The sequence below is a fragment of the Atta colombica genome, unplaced genomic scaffold, assembly GCF_001594045.1.
Source record: "Atta colombica isolate Treedump-2 unplaced genomic scaffold, Acol1.0 scaffold96, whole genome shotgun sequence".
NCBI lineage: Eukaryota > Metazoa > Arthropoda > Insecta > Hymenoptera > Formicidae > Atta > Atta colombica.
In genome coordinates, this window is record NW_017259590.1 from 138,307 (window position 1) to 154,382 (window position 16,076).

At 31.4% G+C, this 16,076-nt stretch overlaps 1 protein-coding gene across 1 annotated transcript; it reads left to right on the top strand.

Moving 5' to 3' along the window:
• Window positions 1-9,960: 9,960 nt before the first annotated feature.
• LOC108693691 (zinc finger protein 853-like) lies at window positions 9,961-11,388 on the top strand. Its single transcript, XM_018202751.1, has one exon. It carries the CDS (start codon window positions 9,961-9,963, stop codon window positions 11,386-11,388), a length of 1,428 nt encoding a protein of 475 aa, XP_018058240.1.
• Window positions 11,389-16,076: the final 4,688 nt, after the last annotated feature.

The following is a 16,076-nucleotide window of genomic DNA, read 5'->3' on the forward strand; positions in this document are numbered from 1 at the left end:
ATTACGCGGGGCAAATGTACCACGAACGGATTTCCGAATGCGTGTTGCAATATTTCCCCTTCTCGGATCGGTGTAATAATATAACTGTGCCGAATGCAAAAATACAGGGAGAGAGAAACAGCTAGTATCGAAGAGATCGAAAATAATAACTAATCAATCGGTGAATATGGAAAGCTGCAAGTATTGAGAATATACATCGACTCCGTTTCTCTAACAAATTTCATTAAAGACTTACAATGCAATTCATAAATTTTAAGATAAGAATCATACAAAAGAAAGAATACGTCAGAAAAATATTTTAAATATTATTTTATTCAAAATAGAATTTTTTAGTCCTGAAACACAATAGATACAGTAATTAACTTTAAATCGTAAGATATTGGCCAATCACAGTCGAACGCGAGGAGAATAATCGACTATAAGTCGTTGATTTCTTATGCGATTTTAAGATTTACTAAAGTTAGGACCAGGTTTTTCATTAACTGGTTAACTTGTGATAAGTACTGCTTAACTTATTGTTTCACCCATGACATCATCATATGTCAAAATAACGTCAACTTGTTTGCTGATTTTCTCTTTTATCGTCTTCAGTTAATTGATCATAACAGTTTGCATTTTTGAAATATATTGTTGATTAACTTAAAAAAATGTCTATTCTACATATTCCTACATACTTGCTTACCTCTTACTATTTCTTGTTTCTAATATTGAAATTGTAAGATTAAAAATTCGATATTTCAAAAGTGTGACGGCTGTGACTAATTAAAGACGAAAAAAATATTTAAGGATATATATGTGTCACATCTAAAAACAATACTAAAAATATAAAAATTTCATAGACTATTCTATTATTCTGAGCATCTATATAAAATTTGAGCATATTTCTCTTATTAATTTAAAAGGTAAGTATTTAATCTTTTTGTTTACCTCGATTCTATATAAAATCGTGTTTTGTAATATTTATTTGCAAACTAAATTTTGTCTTCTTCAAATTGAATATGGAAGTAAAAATTAAAGATTAAATCAAAGAAAAATGGAAAAATAAATCCGATTAAATTAATCCGTTTTGAGATATGTTGTACTTCTTGTGATTCTAAACAAATGTCTCCATTGCCACATTCACATAAATCAAGATAAAAAGATATAGCGCTTTGAAGTCAAATTTTGAGAGCCGCCATATATCCTTAAAGTAATTTGTTGCTTTCTTTTATGTGTAATAGATATAAATACGCATACGAATCATACATAACCATCACATAAAACAAGAACAAGAATAAGGAGATTGAAAGGACAAAGAAATTGACGTAAAATATTCCAAAAGAATTTAACATTCGACACGTTCACATCTTACAGAAGTAGATTCTGAGTAACGCTAAAATTAAGTTTTACGGACAATGTATTATGTATGTACACGTGTATGTGTGTCCATGTATAATCAATGGATGATACTAATCACCGATATTCTTTTGATTTTTTTATTTATAGGTAATATTGTCATCGACAGCCACATTTTTTAGTTGCTTTCAATATTTGTCGACAACAACGAGTGCGATATTGTATCCAACAAATTGTTATCTGCAAATATACATTCACAACATTTCTTGGATTTAAAATTGAATTCAATACGTGTTTCCGACAATGGTTTTTTTCTTGGTCTGAAGACTTAAGAAATTTGATGAAATTATAAAATCAACCTGAGAAAGTTACTTTATATGAAAGTAATCTTACTAACTGCTACTGTTACTCGTTATTGTATGTATGGCATCCAATTGTCTTAGTCACTAATTGACTAGTTCAACATAAGATTATGTTGCAGTGATTATGATGATGTAAAAAATGTAACATCGTTTTTCCTTCGTTACTGAAAATGAAAGTAATTATATACGTAACGATAACACGTTATTTTCCAATCCAGAAAATCACAAAGTTATTTTAGAAGTTACACGTGCATGAAAATAAAAGATTGCCTTTTTCAATTATTTTTGTTAATAAAGTCTCAATTATACGCTTCAATGATTTTTTACAAATTTTTCGGAAGTTGCGCGATATCGGAGGATAATGACGGACGACAACTTCTGGTAGGATGTCAATCGGTTCCTCGTCTTCGAGAGAGCGAACGAGAGATGACGGCGTCATCTCGAGTGCCGTTCTCGCCGGCTCCACTCGTCCAATTACAGGCGTGATTGTCCACGGTCTTGGTGAATCTCTCGGGGGTGCAGATCGACCGTCGTCGGTCCGACCTCCGTACACATATACGCCACGCACACGAATGCATATCATGGAGATCGACGCAACGTCGGTCACGTCCATCAGCATCGCGGAAATATTTATGGCGATTAATCGACGAACGTGGCCGCGGTCTGTTAATTACGTAAGAAGATCAACGGATTACGACGCTGCTGCGCTTTTCGCGAGAGACATCTCTTCTTCAGGACGGACGTCTTGTGATCTGTTCGTCGAAAAATTAAAGGGAAATGAAATTCGTCTCTTTCTCGTTCTTAAATTATTGGGTTGTTCGGAAAGTTCGTGCCGCAAAAGATTTAAATTTAAAGATTTAAATGTATACTAAAATGTATACTAAATCTTCTGCATTTCAATTTTCTTTCAAAATCGGCACGAACTTTTCGGACAACCCAATACATTTCAATACTTTCCCTTGTCTAATCACAAATTTCGAGAAGAAAAAGTTTTGCGTAAAAGACAGTTTATTTTTAATTAAAAATATTGCATTGTTCCAAAAAATGGAAAAACATCAATTATTCTTAATGATAAACATAATTCTCTGGTAAAAAATTGCTCTACTAGAATCTTTTGTTAAAAGAAAATGTCATTTTACAGATATTTAAAAAAAAAGGATTTGCTACAGTACGAGAATTTTACATTGTCCATCTATCATGCAAATTGTAAATAAGTGTGATACTACTGAGAGTTTTAGCTTTAGCTCTTCCTTTTTCCAGAATATAAATGATTTGAACTTTAAATCAAACACAGTACATGATTACCTGAATTGTGTTTTACTTAACGCTCACAACATTTAAGAAATTGAAATTATTTCATCCTTGTTCTTTATTAAATGTTAAATAAGGACAAATGATGCTCACGAGCGTTATTGATTGAGCGTCAAGTGAAACACGCTGTATTGTATAATATACAAAGATACGTATACGGAAATCCCTAATAAGCTTTTTAAATAACGTATCAATGAATGTCTGTCCACATTCTAGCGGTAAGGTTTATAAACTTTGTAGTGTGAAATCTGTATTAGTTTATTCCATATAATCATCATATTTTGCCCGACTTTATAGTTTATGTTTAGTGCATCTTAGAATGATCATTTTGCCAAATGTCGTTAACGAATTTATTCCACAAGGCAAAACAATAATAACAAAGAATATTATTTTAAAATGAAATCATAATGTTTTCGTGAGGCTTTATTAGGAAAAAAGGTGATATTTGAAAAAAGAAACATTAATCGTTAATCGATATATTATATATATATTCAAATCAAGATTATATTGTAGTATAGTTCACAAATTTTTAGATAAAGATTATATAAAACAAAAGAAAACGTTAGTATTAAAAATACTTTGAACATTTTTTACTATCAATATATACCGCTCGTTTTCAATCTTTGCATCGCCGTTGAGTACTCTTCTTTACACGACAAAAAAATATTTTGTATTTGCAATGGAAACAATTCGCTCGTTAAAGTCCTTGTTAAAAATTTGTGTTATATTTTTAACACATCTCTGAGTTAATTTAACATAATGTAATTATGTTAGTTAAATATTTTAATTTATTAAAATATTTAACAAATATTATTATTAAAATTTTATTAAATTAAGTTAATATTCAACATTTTCTGTGTCAAAATACAATTTACGAGTAAGTGAACAAATAAAATAAAAATAATGTGTTTAAAACCTAAATTGTAAGATAAGTGAATAAAATCATGTAAAATATTATGTTAATTTAACATACCATAAATGTTAATTTTACTTTAAAAATATGCTTTTACAGCTTGCTTACAAATTGTATCAATATTAATTTTTTTATATAATATTTATTTTTATTTATGTTACCTTCTAGCAAAGTTATTTCATGTTAAATTAATATAAAAATTGGATCCATTTGGGACACGTGATGCGTTAAATTTAACATAAATTTTCTAACTGTGTAAACATTTTCAGTTTATAACTGTCGATTACAATTGTCACACAGCGGCTTGAATTTTTGGAATAGGAACTGCGATTTCAATTTCGGGAAACAAAAAATAATCAATAACATACAAGCCGAATGGATTAGGATGTATGAAATAAGATAAAATATATCTTTGAGCATCTATTCGAAGATGTTCCAAAAATTCAAACTGCTGTGATTAATTGAAGACGATAACAAAAGAAAAGTTTTGTAATCGTTTCAATAATGATGCAAAGATTGAAAAATGAAAGCAGAGCGCGATGTATTCAGCGCGGAAGAATTCTATTTTGAATAAAAAAATATTGAAAATGTTTTTCTCTACCATGTCTTTTATTTTATATAAATTTTATCTAAAAATTTATCTCTAGCGCACTGTGTAAGTTCGCAAGTTCCAGGAACACGGAGGCAAGATCGATGAATTGTTTCTCTGTGAAATCCGGAGAAAGGATCGATCGATCGCCGCATCGTCATAGTCGTCATCATCATCGTCATCGTCGTCGTCGTCGTCGTCATCCTGTCGCGAGAATGTGGCGTTTACAACCAAGGTATCGCCTCAGTTCGGCAAACGTGCTACCATCCATTTCTATTGCACGTGTGAAACATATCATTTTGTCGCACATAGTGCCCGGTTATCAACGTGTCTCATCGCCCGTGACATTCGCAAGATCCATTCGTTTCTATAGAGCTGCCGATGAAAAAAACGTATGCGGAATGTCGCGCGGTAGCTAAATTTAATGCCACGAGGGATGATTCTTTAAGCGTAATACGTAATAAGACGCGCTTCTTTCAGACACGACTGAAGGGAGTTGCCTCGATAATAACGGACTTATCCGAGCCGATTGAATGATTGATCATCAACGTCGCGTAGCAATATATTGATGATTGAACTTGTATCATAGATACGATTAGACGCTTTATGAGAAGGTAATAGACAGACATGTTTCATTATTAAACGTATCCAAGAAAATATATAAAATATGGGGGGAGGGGAGAGAGAGAGAGGGAGGGAGGGGGAGAGAGAGAGAGAGAGAGAGAGAGAGAGAGAGAGAGAGAGAGAAACAAATTAAAATGGGAGAAATCATTATAGAAGTAAGGAAGAATACCGAGGAAGAACATTAAAGAAGAGAACAAGGGCAAGATAAAAAGATGGAAGGAGTACAGGTGAAGATGGTAATTAAAGGAAAAGATAAACGATAGTAAGCAAGGAATAGCCGAAATTATGAAAGAGATCAGAACTTTTTAGCAAAGAATTTTAATGAAGAGAATCTTTTAACAGGAGAGGATTTTAATGCTAGAATAGGAAATACAGGGACAATTATATAAGAACAAAGAATTTACATATATAGAAGCAAGAGGGAACTCAATAATTGATTATGCAATAACAAATATAGAAGCAAGAGAAAAGATTGATAGGTTAATTAAAATATGGAAGAAAGAACAGAATCGGATCGTAATAAAAGAATGTCTTAGGAAATGGAGAATAAGAAAAATAAATAGGAATCAAAAAGGGGAAAATGTATTTTCGCAAGAACGGAAGAGATGGAAGTTAAAAATTTACGATAGGAATACTAGACACCTAAGAAAGCAAGAACATAAAATTTTCAAAAATTATCGCTACATTTAGAATTATTTAATAAATTTTGGCGCTGTTTGGAATAAGATAAAAATATTTGTAGGCTGTGCCACAGCGAAGCTGGAATATTGGAACATTTAGACAAACTGTAGAGATCAAAAATAGCACAGGAATAACTCAATTGTTAGGAATGTTTACATAGAGCGAAAAATAAATCTAAGCAACTAAAATCTTTTGTTAGATTAAATAGTTATACCAATTTTATATGTTAAGCAAGTGTTTTCTATATTAAATCGATGTAAAAAAAACTCCTTTTAAAGCCGCAAAAGGAGTATCAGACTATGCGTTGACAATTACGATTGATGGTTGCCCAGTTCTATTTCAATCACTTACGATGGACTCGCTATATCGTGATTGGTTCAAGTAGAACCGGGCCATCGTTAATCGTAGTCTGATACGGGCATAAAGCAAGAAATAAATGTTTTATCTATTTATTTATTGACTGTTAAGGGGGATAAGGATTGTAGATTTCGTCCATTTTTACAATTGTTTTAAAGTGATTTCATCTTGTTTTTCTTTTTGTCCAAATTATCTTCATTTCTCTCGAGTTTATTCATGTTATAAAATGACAATTTTATATTGAAATTTTTGATAATGCCCTTAAATTTGTCAGAAATTAAAGTAACATAAGATAATAAAAACCACAATAGAGGAGACTCCTCTTGTGGAATATTGTGAATACATATTGTGCCTTCGTCTGTTTGTTAAAACGAGCTTTTAGTCTTATATTTTTTTAGTCTTATATTTTTTAGTTTAAAAAATAAAATCTGAAGAATTGTCTAGTAACGTATTAACAATGAATCTAATATTTCTATGAAATCTAGGATGCAATAATAAAAAAACATCTGTCAATCATCCTCGTGCAATAGTACCCCTTTTTTGTGACAAAGTGTGATAAAAACTCACCTCACTCAATTGCAACAATTGCAATACCGTAATCATTGTCACATCACTACACATCCGTATTCAGCCCAACTCAAGGCTACTAGGTGGCTATGTCGATGATTACAACTAGTAAAATTGAATGCAAATCGGTTTACATATTTTCAGTGCTAATAAATAATTTAATTCTTTTAAGATTATGAGGTTATCGTCACAACAATTATTAATATGTAATTAAAAGGGTTAAATTATTTATAAACATTGAAATATGTGAATTATATTATTTGCTACGTGTCAAGGGCTGCATTCGCTATTCGCGCTATTTAACGCTAAGTACAAACTGTTTGTGGATCTGAGGATAGCGCTACAAACACAATCGTGACGTCACTGATAGTACTGTTCTACATCATAAATTTTATTAACGCTATTCCTTCCGAGATAGTGTATTGATAGCGTTAGCGTTTGCAAACTTTGTGATATCGCATTGTTATATCGCTACACATAAACCGCATGTCATTTCAAAATCCTCTGTCCCGTTATAGATTATATAGTTCTTTGTGTACATCAATTAAATCACTGAAAAGTAGGGAACGAATTTTAGAAAAGAAAGATATGACAAGAAAAAATTAGAGAGAAAAAATTTCAAGTATATTGGACGAAAGAAAGATCTGGAGATTCTGAAATGTACTTCATTAAATACTTCATAAAATACTATTTTTAATATTTTTCAATTATTGTAAAGTTCATAAAATCTTAATTAATTCTTTGGTCAGTTTCTACATCATTAATCTAATATTCGAACATAACATCTCTAAGCATGATATTTTCTTTAATAATAAAGATGCAATGTATTTAAAATATTTTCTTGTTAAAAAATATTTACATCAAATGCAATATTTAATAATTAACTACATATATAAGTGTATTTATAGGAATTATTATATATAAATTTCTTTATTTTAATATTACAGAGAGGATATTAGGAATTCTTAATAATATATATTGATATTACTCTAATAATAATAGACAATACCAATAAAGAATAAAAGAATGTTAGTTTTTAAAACATTTTATATAATTTTTTAAACAAATAATGTAAATTATAACATAATTTCTAGTATCTTCATTAGGTAATATTTTTTCTAATTCTTTGTGATTCAATTACTACTACTTTACATCATTGATGATATCGTTTATATGATTTGTTAAGAAATAAAATATTTCAGCATCGTAATTTACAGATTAAATTCTAAAAATAATATGTATAAAATTATTTATATTATAAGAAGCATATTCTAGAAGTATATATTCTATTCTTCTATAAAATGTTATCTTACGCTCTATTTTAATCTAACTTGACGAATGCTACTGATATTACACTTGTTATTTATAAAGCTTGCTAACATTAATAATTCTATCGCATTATTGGCTCTACGAACAGCATTGATAGCGTTTGCATTCATAGCGTCTCTCCAAACGCATTCAAGATGTGTAAAGCAATTGGAAAGCATTCAAAGAATAGAATACCTTTATTTTACAAATTTCAAGTCAGCTACAGGATATTGATCATGTAACTTTTTCTATAGAACGGAAACGTGAAAAGTGAAATTTTTTATGTACGTACACACACACACACACACACACACACACACACACACACACACACACACACACACACACACACAAATACATATAAAAAATTTTACTTTTTACATTTCCGGCGCATTTTATAGAGAAAAAATACATAATTGATCCCCGGGAAAAAAGATAATTATAGTGACTCATTTTGGAAGATAGTAATGTTTTGTGATTTGTCAAAAAAAAAAATTTAAGTGACTGAATGGCATCTCTAATGCGGCACAAATCTAATTTCCAATATCGCACTAAATTAATTGCAGAGATTTATGATAATTTTGTTTAATTATATAAATATATTGCTGTGATATAATTAAAAGAGTTTAGATGTTATCCAATAATTCTAAGATAAATGAATCAAAGATGAATGTATGTGTACTTATTAATTTAACATAATATTATCACATATATCTAATGTTAATTTCATCGAAATTTCATAAAAAATGTTCCCGCAATCTGTTTCCAAATTGTGTAAAAGTTTTACACATTTATGTCACATATTGTAATATATTTATTTTGTGTTGAATTAACATGAAAGTTGGATTGGGCCATTTAGGACAAATGAAATATTAAACTTAACATAAATTTTTCTGTTGTGTATTTCTGAAAAAAGAGAAAATAAAGAAAGAAAATAATTTATGAATTTTTACATATATTGGAATAAAAGTCATGGGAAATCTCAAAAATGTATTCTCAATAACAGCCATTTTAACTGCTTTGATGTTCTATAAACATTTTATATATTCTAACTATGCCTTTTTTATTAATATCTTGTAATTTAAAAAATTTTTATAATCAATTTGTTTGTCTCAACGATATAATGACATTTTTTTTCATATAACATCTATCAAATTCTGAACAACTCGATAATCCGAAGAATAATAAAGTGACTGATTAATTATTACGTATTATTCTATCCATTAGAGAACTGGCATTAGAGAAGCTCGCACTCGAGATAAGCTACGTAGAATAGTTATTATACAATTATTCCATCATTATAATTCATTAATTATTTATTATTAGTAAGAACTATAAGATTGATTTAATATATCACATGCACGAATACATAATTGTACCAATATATCGATGCTATAAAATCATGATCCCTTCAAAATTCTACATGCTTCGCAAGACTTTAGCGAGCAGTCAGCGAGACGAGAAACTCTCTACCCCACCAGCTGCTTGGTAGCGTTTGCCCGCGCCGAGAGGCGCGTCACGCATTCGGACGAGCACGCATGCGTTTGGTGAGGGAACAGAGAGAGGGTGGAAAACGTCGACCAATGAGTGTCCAACGAGCGGTGGCTGCCCGGGCGGAGCGTACGGGCATAAACGAGACGCAGCACAAGCGGATTCTGCCACACGACGTCCGACAGCCGAGGGAAGACGTACGTCGTACTATTCAAAGAGACTTTAAGAGGGTATCCCTGTCAAAAGTCCAGTATTTCTTTCCCCAGTGAGAGTGTCCTCGTGACAGTTGGTCGTTTTTAAACTTCCCTCGGCAACGTGTCGTGCGAAAACTGCCGCTCGACATGGAAACACAAAGCGAGAAACGAAAAGCACAGCGCGAGTTTTGAAGAAAATCCAGCAGGCAGATAAAGAAGTAGGTAAAGATGCTTCACGGCGCTTTACCGCGGGCCTTCTTGGCTCCGGGTCTTAATTACATGAGCTATTACAGCGAAGAAATTCATCCTACTTACGCTGCGCCGCCGACCACGTGGCATATTCCGATGGAGGATCCATCCTCGCCGATTTACTCACGAATCCCACCAACTGAACATCATGCATCATTATCCTGGGAGTCCTCGAGATCTTCGACGCCATGTCCATTGGATCTGTCCTTGAAGCCACCACCGACACCGAATACCCCGAAGACAGAAGAGATGATCGAAGTGGATGTCGAGAAAGATCTCAGAATCCGCGAGGAAGTCCAAGCTCGTCCCGAAGATCGCAGAGATAGCGAGGAGGATCAACAGCTGATTGTTGACGATTTGGACTTACGAAGCTCCTCGGTGCAGAGCCATCAGAGCCAGTACGAACGATTGGTCCTTAATAAAGAATCACCTCGCTTTCACGATTCGCTTGTTGACAAGTTTCATTTTCCCGAAGAAACTACTCGATTGCCGCCATATTCCGGAAGTGAACTCGCCTCAAAGTATCACCTGCATAATCAGAAGCTCCTTTTGGCAAGTCCAACGCAGTTACAATCGATGCAGAGTTATCACCAGCAACTGCTCTTAACACCGCAGCAACATCTTCAAAGTGTGCACGCGCCTATGACCCCGCCTAGTACACCATCACCGCCTCAGTGTCCTAGGAGAAGAATCCGAGAGGAAGAGCTCATCTTATCGTCCTCGGGGGTGCCCGCCAACGGCTCTTCCTTATCGACCCCAAAGCAGACGATTAGCAACGAGAAAACTGTCGCCCAGAGGCCCAAGAAGAAACACGCCAGGCGGCTCAAATTCGACGAGGACACCAGCAGCCCGGTATCAGGTACCGTCATCTTGGGTCCGGACGAGGCGGTGGTGACCGGCGACATCGATCCCGCCTTCAATATTGTCGAGGTCACGGAGGAGGCGCGCGCCGAGTTAGCCAAGATCGAAAATCGGCTCGGACCGTATCAGTGTAAGCTTTGTCGGCAGCTGCACGAGGACGCCTTCCAGTTGGCGCAACACCGATGCTCCCGAATTGCCCACGTGGAGTATCGTTGTCCCGAATGCGACAAGCGGTTTTCCTGCCCTGCTAATTTAGCGTCTCATCGACGTTGGCATAAACCCAGACTACCCAACACTGACAGTTCCACTACGTCGTCATCTACGTCGTCGTCAGGGAACAACGCTGAGATCCCGTGCACCAGATGCGAGGCCAAGTTCACGAGGCAAGCTGCTCTGCGTAAACATCTCGCCACTCAACATCCTGAGACCAATAACAATGTCAGCAATAGTAATAACAATGTCGGAGTCGACAGTCAGGAAGTCATCGGTAAATCAGACATCGCCCAGACAGTTCCAACCAGCCAGTTGACCAGCGAGATGACTTGACACCAATTTCCAGCGAGACCTCTGCCGAGACGACCTGGACTCTACTGGAGATTCGGCCTCGATTTGTAAGAAACGATGACATTTTTTTTCGTTCGTTGATTCGACAGTTTTCGTAATGAGTATACAATCAAAATGCTCAGTACGCTTTTTCTAAGAGAGATCTTAGTCCTCTATTTTATGGGGATTAAATTCTCCTATTAAGAAGAAATAAGAAAAAAAAACAATCGAAAATTAATATGAAAGAGCAAGAGCATTATTGTTAAAGTTGTTAGAAGAAGGGACACTTAATTTTTACTTATTATTATCGTTTTATGATTTTATCTCGTTACCGTTTGTTTTATCCTGATTTTTTGTTTTATTTTATTTTATTTTTGCTATTTTATCTCATCTTATTCTTGTCTGTTTTATTTTGTTAATTATTTGTTGTCATAATTATATAATATCGACTTTCATTTTTAAAATTTCTTCTCCGTATATAATAACAATGCAAAGTTTAAATTAAATAAAGGTTAAATAAAGATAAAGAAAAACAAAATGTATAAATTAGAAGTTGAAATCGAAAAAACTTTGCACGAAGCAATACAAGAAGATTAAAAATAAAATGATATTAAATTAAGTAAGGCTAAAAAATTGAGTGTCTCTTTAATGTGTATAATCTATAATATTATTGTCATTATTAATTATACAGTATATTTAATTCTTATATGTACAAAGATGGCACTATTTCTAGTCTTTGCATGTACAAAGATGACACTATTTATTGTAATTCTAAAGAAGATGAGCTAGTAATACCAAAGAAAGTAGTAATTCGAAGAAACTAGTAAATATTGCTAATAAGATTTCTTTTTAATCCATTTATGTATGTAGAAAGGAGCCGATAAGAAATTTCATTCTCTGATAAGAAATTTCTTATTAGAGGATGATTAGCTCCTTCCTATATACATATATCTGTGGTGTACGTCATTTCTAGTTTGCACAGATATATGGAACAATTTACACGCTAGTTTTAAACGGCCTATTATATACACAGGTTGTCTTGGGAAGTCTCTTGAGAGTTTATTATTGCCTTCTGAAATAGCAGTTAAATAACAATTGGATATTTCTTATTTGAATTTAAACTTTTGATACAGAGAGCAAACGCCTAATTCTCTGCATCACGATCGCCATGTAAAGAGATCCTATTCGATCGATAAAATTAATGCAATCTCCATTAGAAATTAATGTATACATGGCATTTATATTATCAAAAATTCTTTGAATTAAATCTGAAAAAAGTATAGCTAATTATCATAAATAATTTTTTTTAAGGGTGGCTCCAGACTACCTGATAAAAACGAACAATCACGAACAAACATTTACAACAATTATGAACAAAGAATGTTTCTTCTTTGTAAAAAATGTTTCTTCTTTGATGAAAAAAATCAAAATATATTTATCAATATTTGATTTTTGATTATATATTCGTGGCGCCATATATGTATATATTCACTGAAGCAAATTTATTCGTTCGCACGCTTTGCTTTGTCTGGAGTTATTCTTACTGATATGAGATTGTTATTAAATTTCACTCACAATATTCACCGGGAAAAACAGGGTTGCATATTACCATTGTCCAAAGCAAATTGTATGTCGATTATATCATATCTATAGATAATGGAAAAAAATTAAGTATCATTGATAAAATTCATTCTTCATTGTTTTTTTCGTTTCTGGCTTGTATATATTCTGAATATATATATTCTTAGCAATCTTTAGCAGAATCTGATGAGCACTGTTTATAATTCTAAAATTCTAAAATAATACAGTTTTAAATATTTAGTACAATATTTTAAAAAATTAATTGCTACATGTGCTAAATACAAGCGTTATTTTACGATTGAATAGCTGATATGTGTAAACGTCGATTGGATTTATCGAGTGCACTATTGCCAAAGAAATATAGTAATTGTAGAATCCAAAGATCTCTCTAGTCATCTCCAATTACTCGAATTAATTCTAGTCATAGACTGTGTCATGTAATCAGAAGCAGGTTTTAGCGACGGTAAATATTCTTTGTAAATTTCTGTAAAATTTCGACAACGTTAATCGCGAACAGGTAATAGACAGAAGCGATCTTTTGATGATGTAGATATGTATATATACATATAGCATGCGCGATGTATATATAGCGAGACGCGATTAAGCTAAGTGATAGACTATCTAATATAACGATCTCAATTTGTCTGACGTTAAGTTGGTAAACAGATTCATTCGCGTTTAAATCTATCCGTTTCGCTGTTTAAAGAGAGAAGTTAATTTCAACATATTTAACCGAAGCCTTTAATTTTCTTTTATATTTTCTTGTAATTTGTTTATTCATTCATAATTTGATCAAAATAAATTACAATTACGTAGATTCATATAATACAAATAGTTATTTGTAATTTTATTTTTTCTATAGAGTTATAATTTTATATTTATTATTTTTATATTTATTTTATATTTATCATTTATTGTAATTATTGTTTTGGGGGGCAGTTAATTATATATTTATCTTTTCAATTTTTTTTTAAATATTACAAATTAGGTTATTAGAATCAGAAGTTTTTTCTTGATCTTAGTTTGTTTATATATAGCATGGATGTATCCAAGGGGAGAGTTCGAAGGGTTTAATCTGAAATTCGTTATTAATTTTTTTATTTTTAATTATAAAAATATATAATTTTATTTTTAATTCTAAAAATAATATTTTTTCTTTCTGTTACTATATATGAAATTTCTGGAACTTTTGTTAGTTAGAATTTTGATAGTATCCGATATACAGATACGTAAAGAAAAATTTTCACAAGTTTTTTTGAAAAAAAAACTCGGATACGCTTATTCTGGCCAATGATGAATATTTTGAAACAACTTCTTAGACAACAAGCATGTTAAAAGACGTCATAATGACATACATGTTGTCTTTGTTGAGAATGTTAGTACAATATACAGGTTGTTTTTAAACATATTGAGACGTTAATAATTAATTAATATTGTATATAATACATTGATCTTAGAGATCGTACATACAGCTAGTTATAAGACAACCAAAGATTAAATAGTAGAGGTAGATATACAAAGTAATTATAAAGTCCTTGTGCGCTTTTAAAATATTTCGTTTTATATATAATAAAATTGATCTGAAAGAATAATTGAAAGAATTAATTATTACATACATTTATTTTTGGGATTGTTATTTTTTACACTACTTACACAAATTGAGGTGATTCCAAAATTTTATAAATATGTTTTGTAATCGATTTACGTTAATATCTCAAGAAAAAAATCTAACGGATTCAAAATTGGTAAACATAGTAGACCAAGAATTCATCCATCAAGAAAATTTTCGTAGATGGATCATTTATAATATTTAAACTTTCTTAAATTGCAAGTCTAACTTTTTTTTTTATGAGATTATTATGTTTATCATATTTTTAAAGAAGTTTATGAAAATTTAAGCACAAAGACTTTACAAAAATATCTCAGCCTATATACAGGGTGTCCGAGATCATTCGTGTCATTTAAAAATAAGAGAAGTAATTTTTATCAAAAATTTCATGTTCCATATTAAAATAACTCAATTTTCAGTATGATTAGTCCATTTTTATTCGGAATTAGAATTTGAAAATATTACCATTGATCTCATCATATTAAAGCGTACTCGATTTATTAGATTTTTTTATAGACACCTCTTCCTTTGTTTTTAAATGGATACTGCCGATAGTCTAGGACATCCTATGTAAGATCCCTTATGTCCATTTCCACTAATGTAGATTAACTTTAATATCGGATTTCTTAAAACTTAAAAAACTTAAAACTTAAAACTTAAAAAAAAATAAAGAGTAAATTGAACTTAAGATTGGAGTTAATCTACATTGATGAAAACAGATAATTAGCAATTAATTAACAATTAAGTTTCTTCTTCTATCCTTTTGATTTTCCTTTCTCATTTCATAATTCTTCTTCTATCCTTTTATTTTATACCTTAGCAAACATCGATGATGAATACTTTGTTCTTGAATTTGTACACTGAGATATTAGTTAGATATAAATATATAAATGAAACGTAATATATAAATGAAACTATACTAAACATATACTAAATACGCATTCGAGCAATTGAGGAGCGGTATACTGTAATATTATATATCTTTCTCTAAAATATCAAACTATCCATTTTCTTTAATTGCGGATAACTGATCTATAGTTATATCTAATAATATAATAGTATTAGCAATGGACTCTCAAAAGTTATTGAACGCATTTATGCTAATGACAATTAAATGTTGCGACTCTAATTATAAGAGCAAAACTCTACTAGAGATATGGCCATATACATAGTTAATCAAGACCTACTTTAATTTTTAATCATGTAAGATATTCTTATTAGTTATAGCAATAATGCATTTTATTCCTCTATATACAGTCTTTGATTTGAATTATTTTAAGTTTCTTGTTATTTTGCTAATTCAGAGCGGAAGAATATTTTCTAATCATGATTTATAAAGTGAACTTTTATAGGTGCAACGATAGATACGAAGCAGTGCAAATGTTCAAATAATAATACGCGTAATTTTTAGTCAATTGTAATACAAATTGAAAGTTAAGTTAGTTGCAATAATAGAATGTTTATAATTATCTAGATTTTCTTAAATATATATATATATATA

Excerpts from the sequence above, each read along its gene's own strand:
- LOC108693691 (XM_018202751.1), top strand. The coding sequence starts at position 9,961 with ATGCTTCACGGCGCTTTACCGCGGGCCTTCTTGGCTCCGGGTCTTAAT.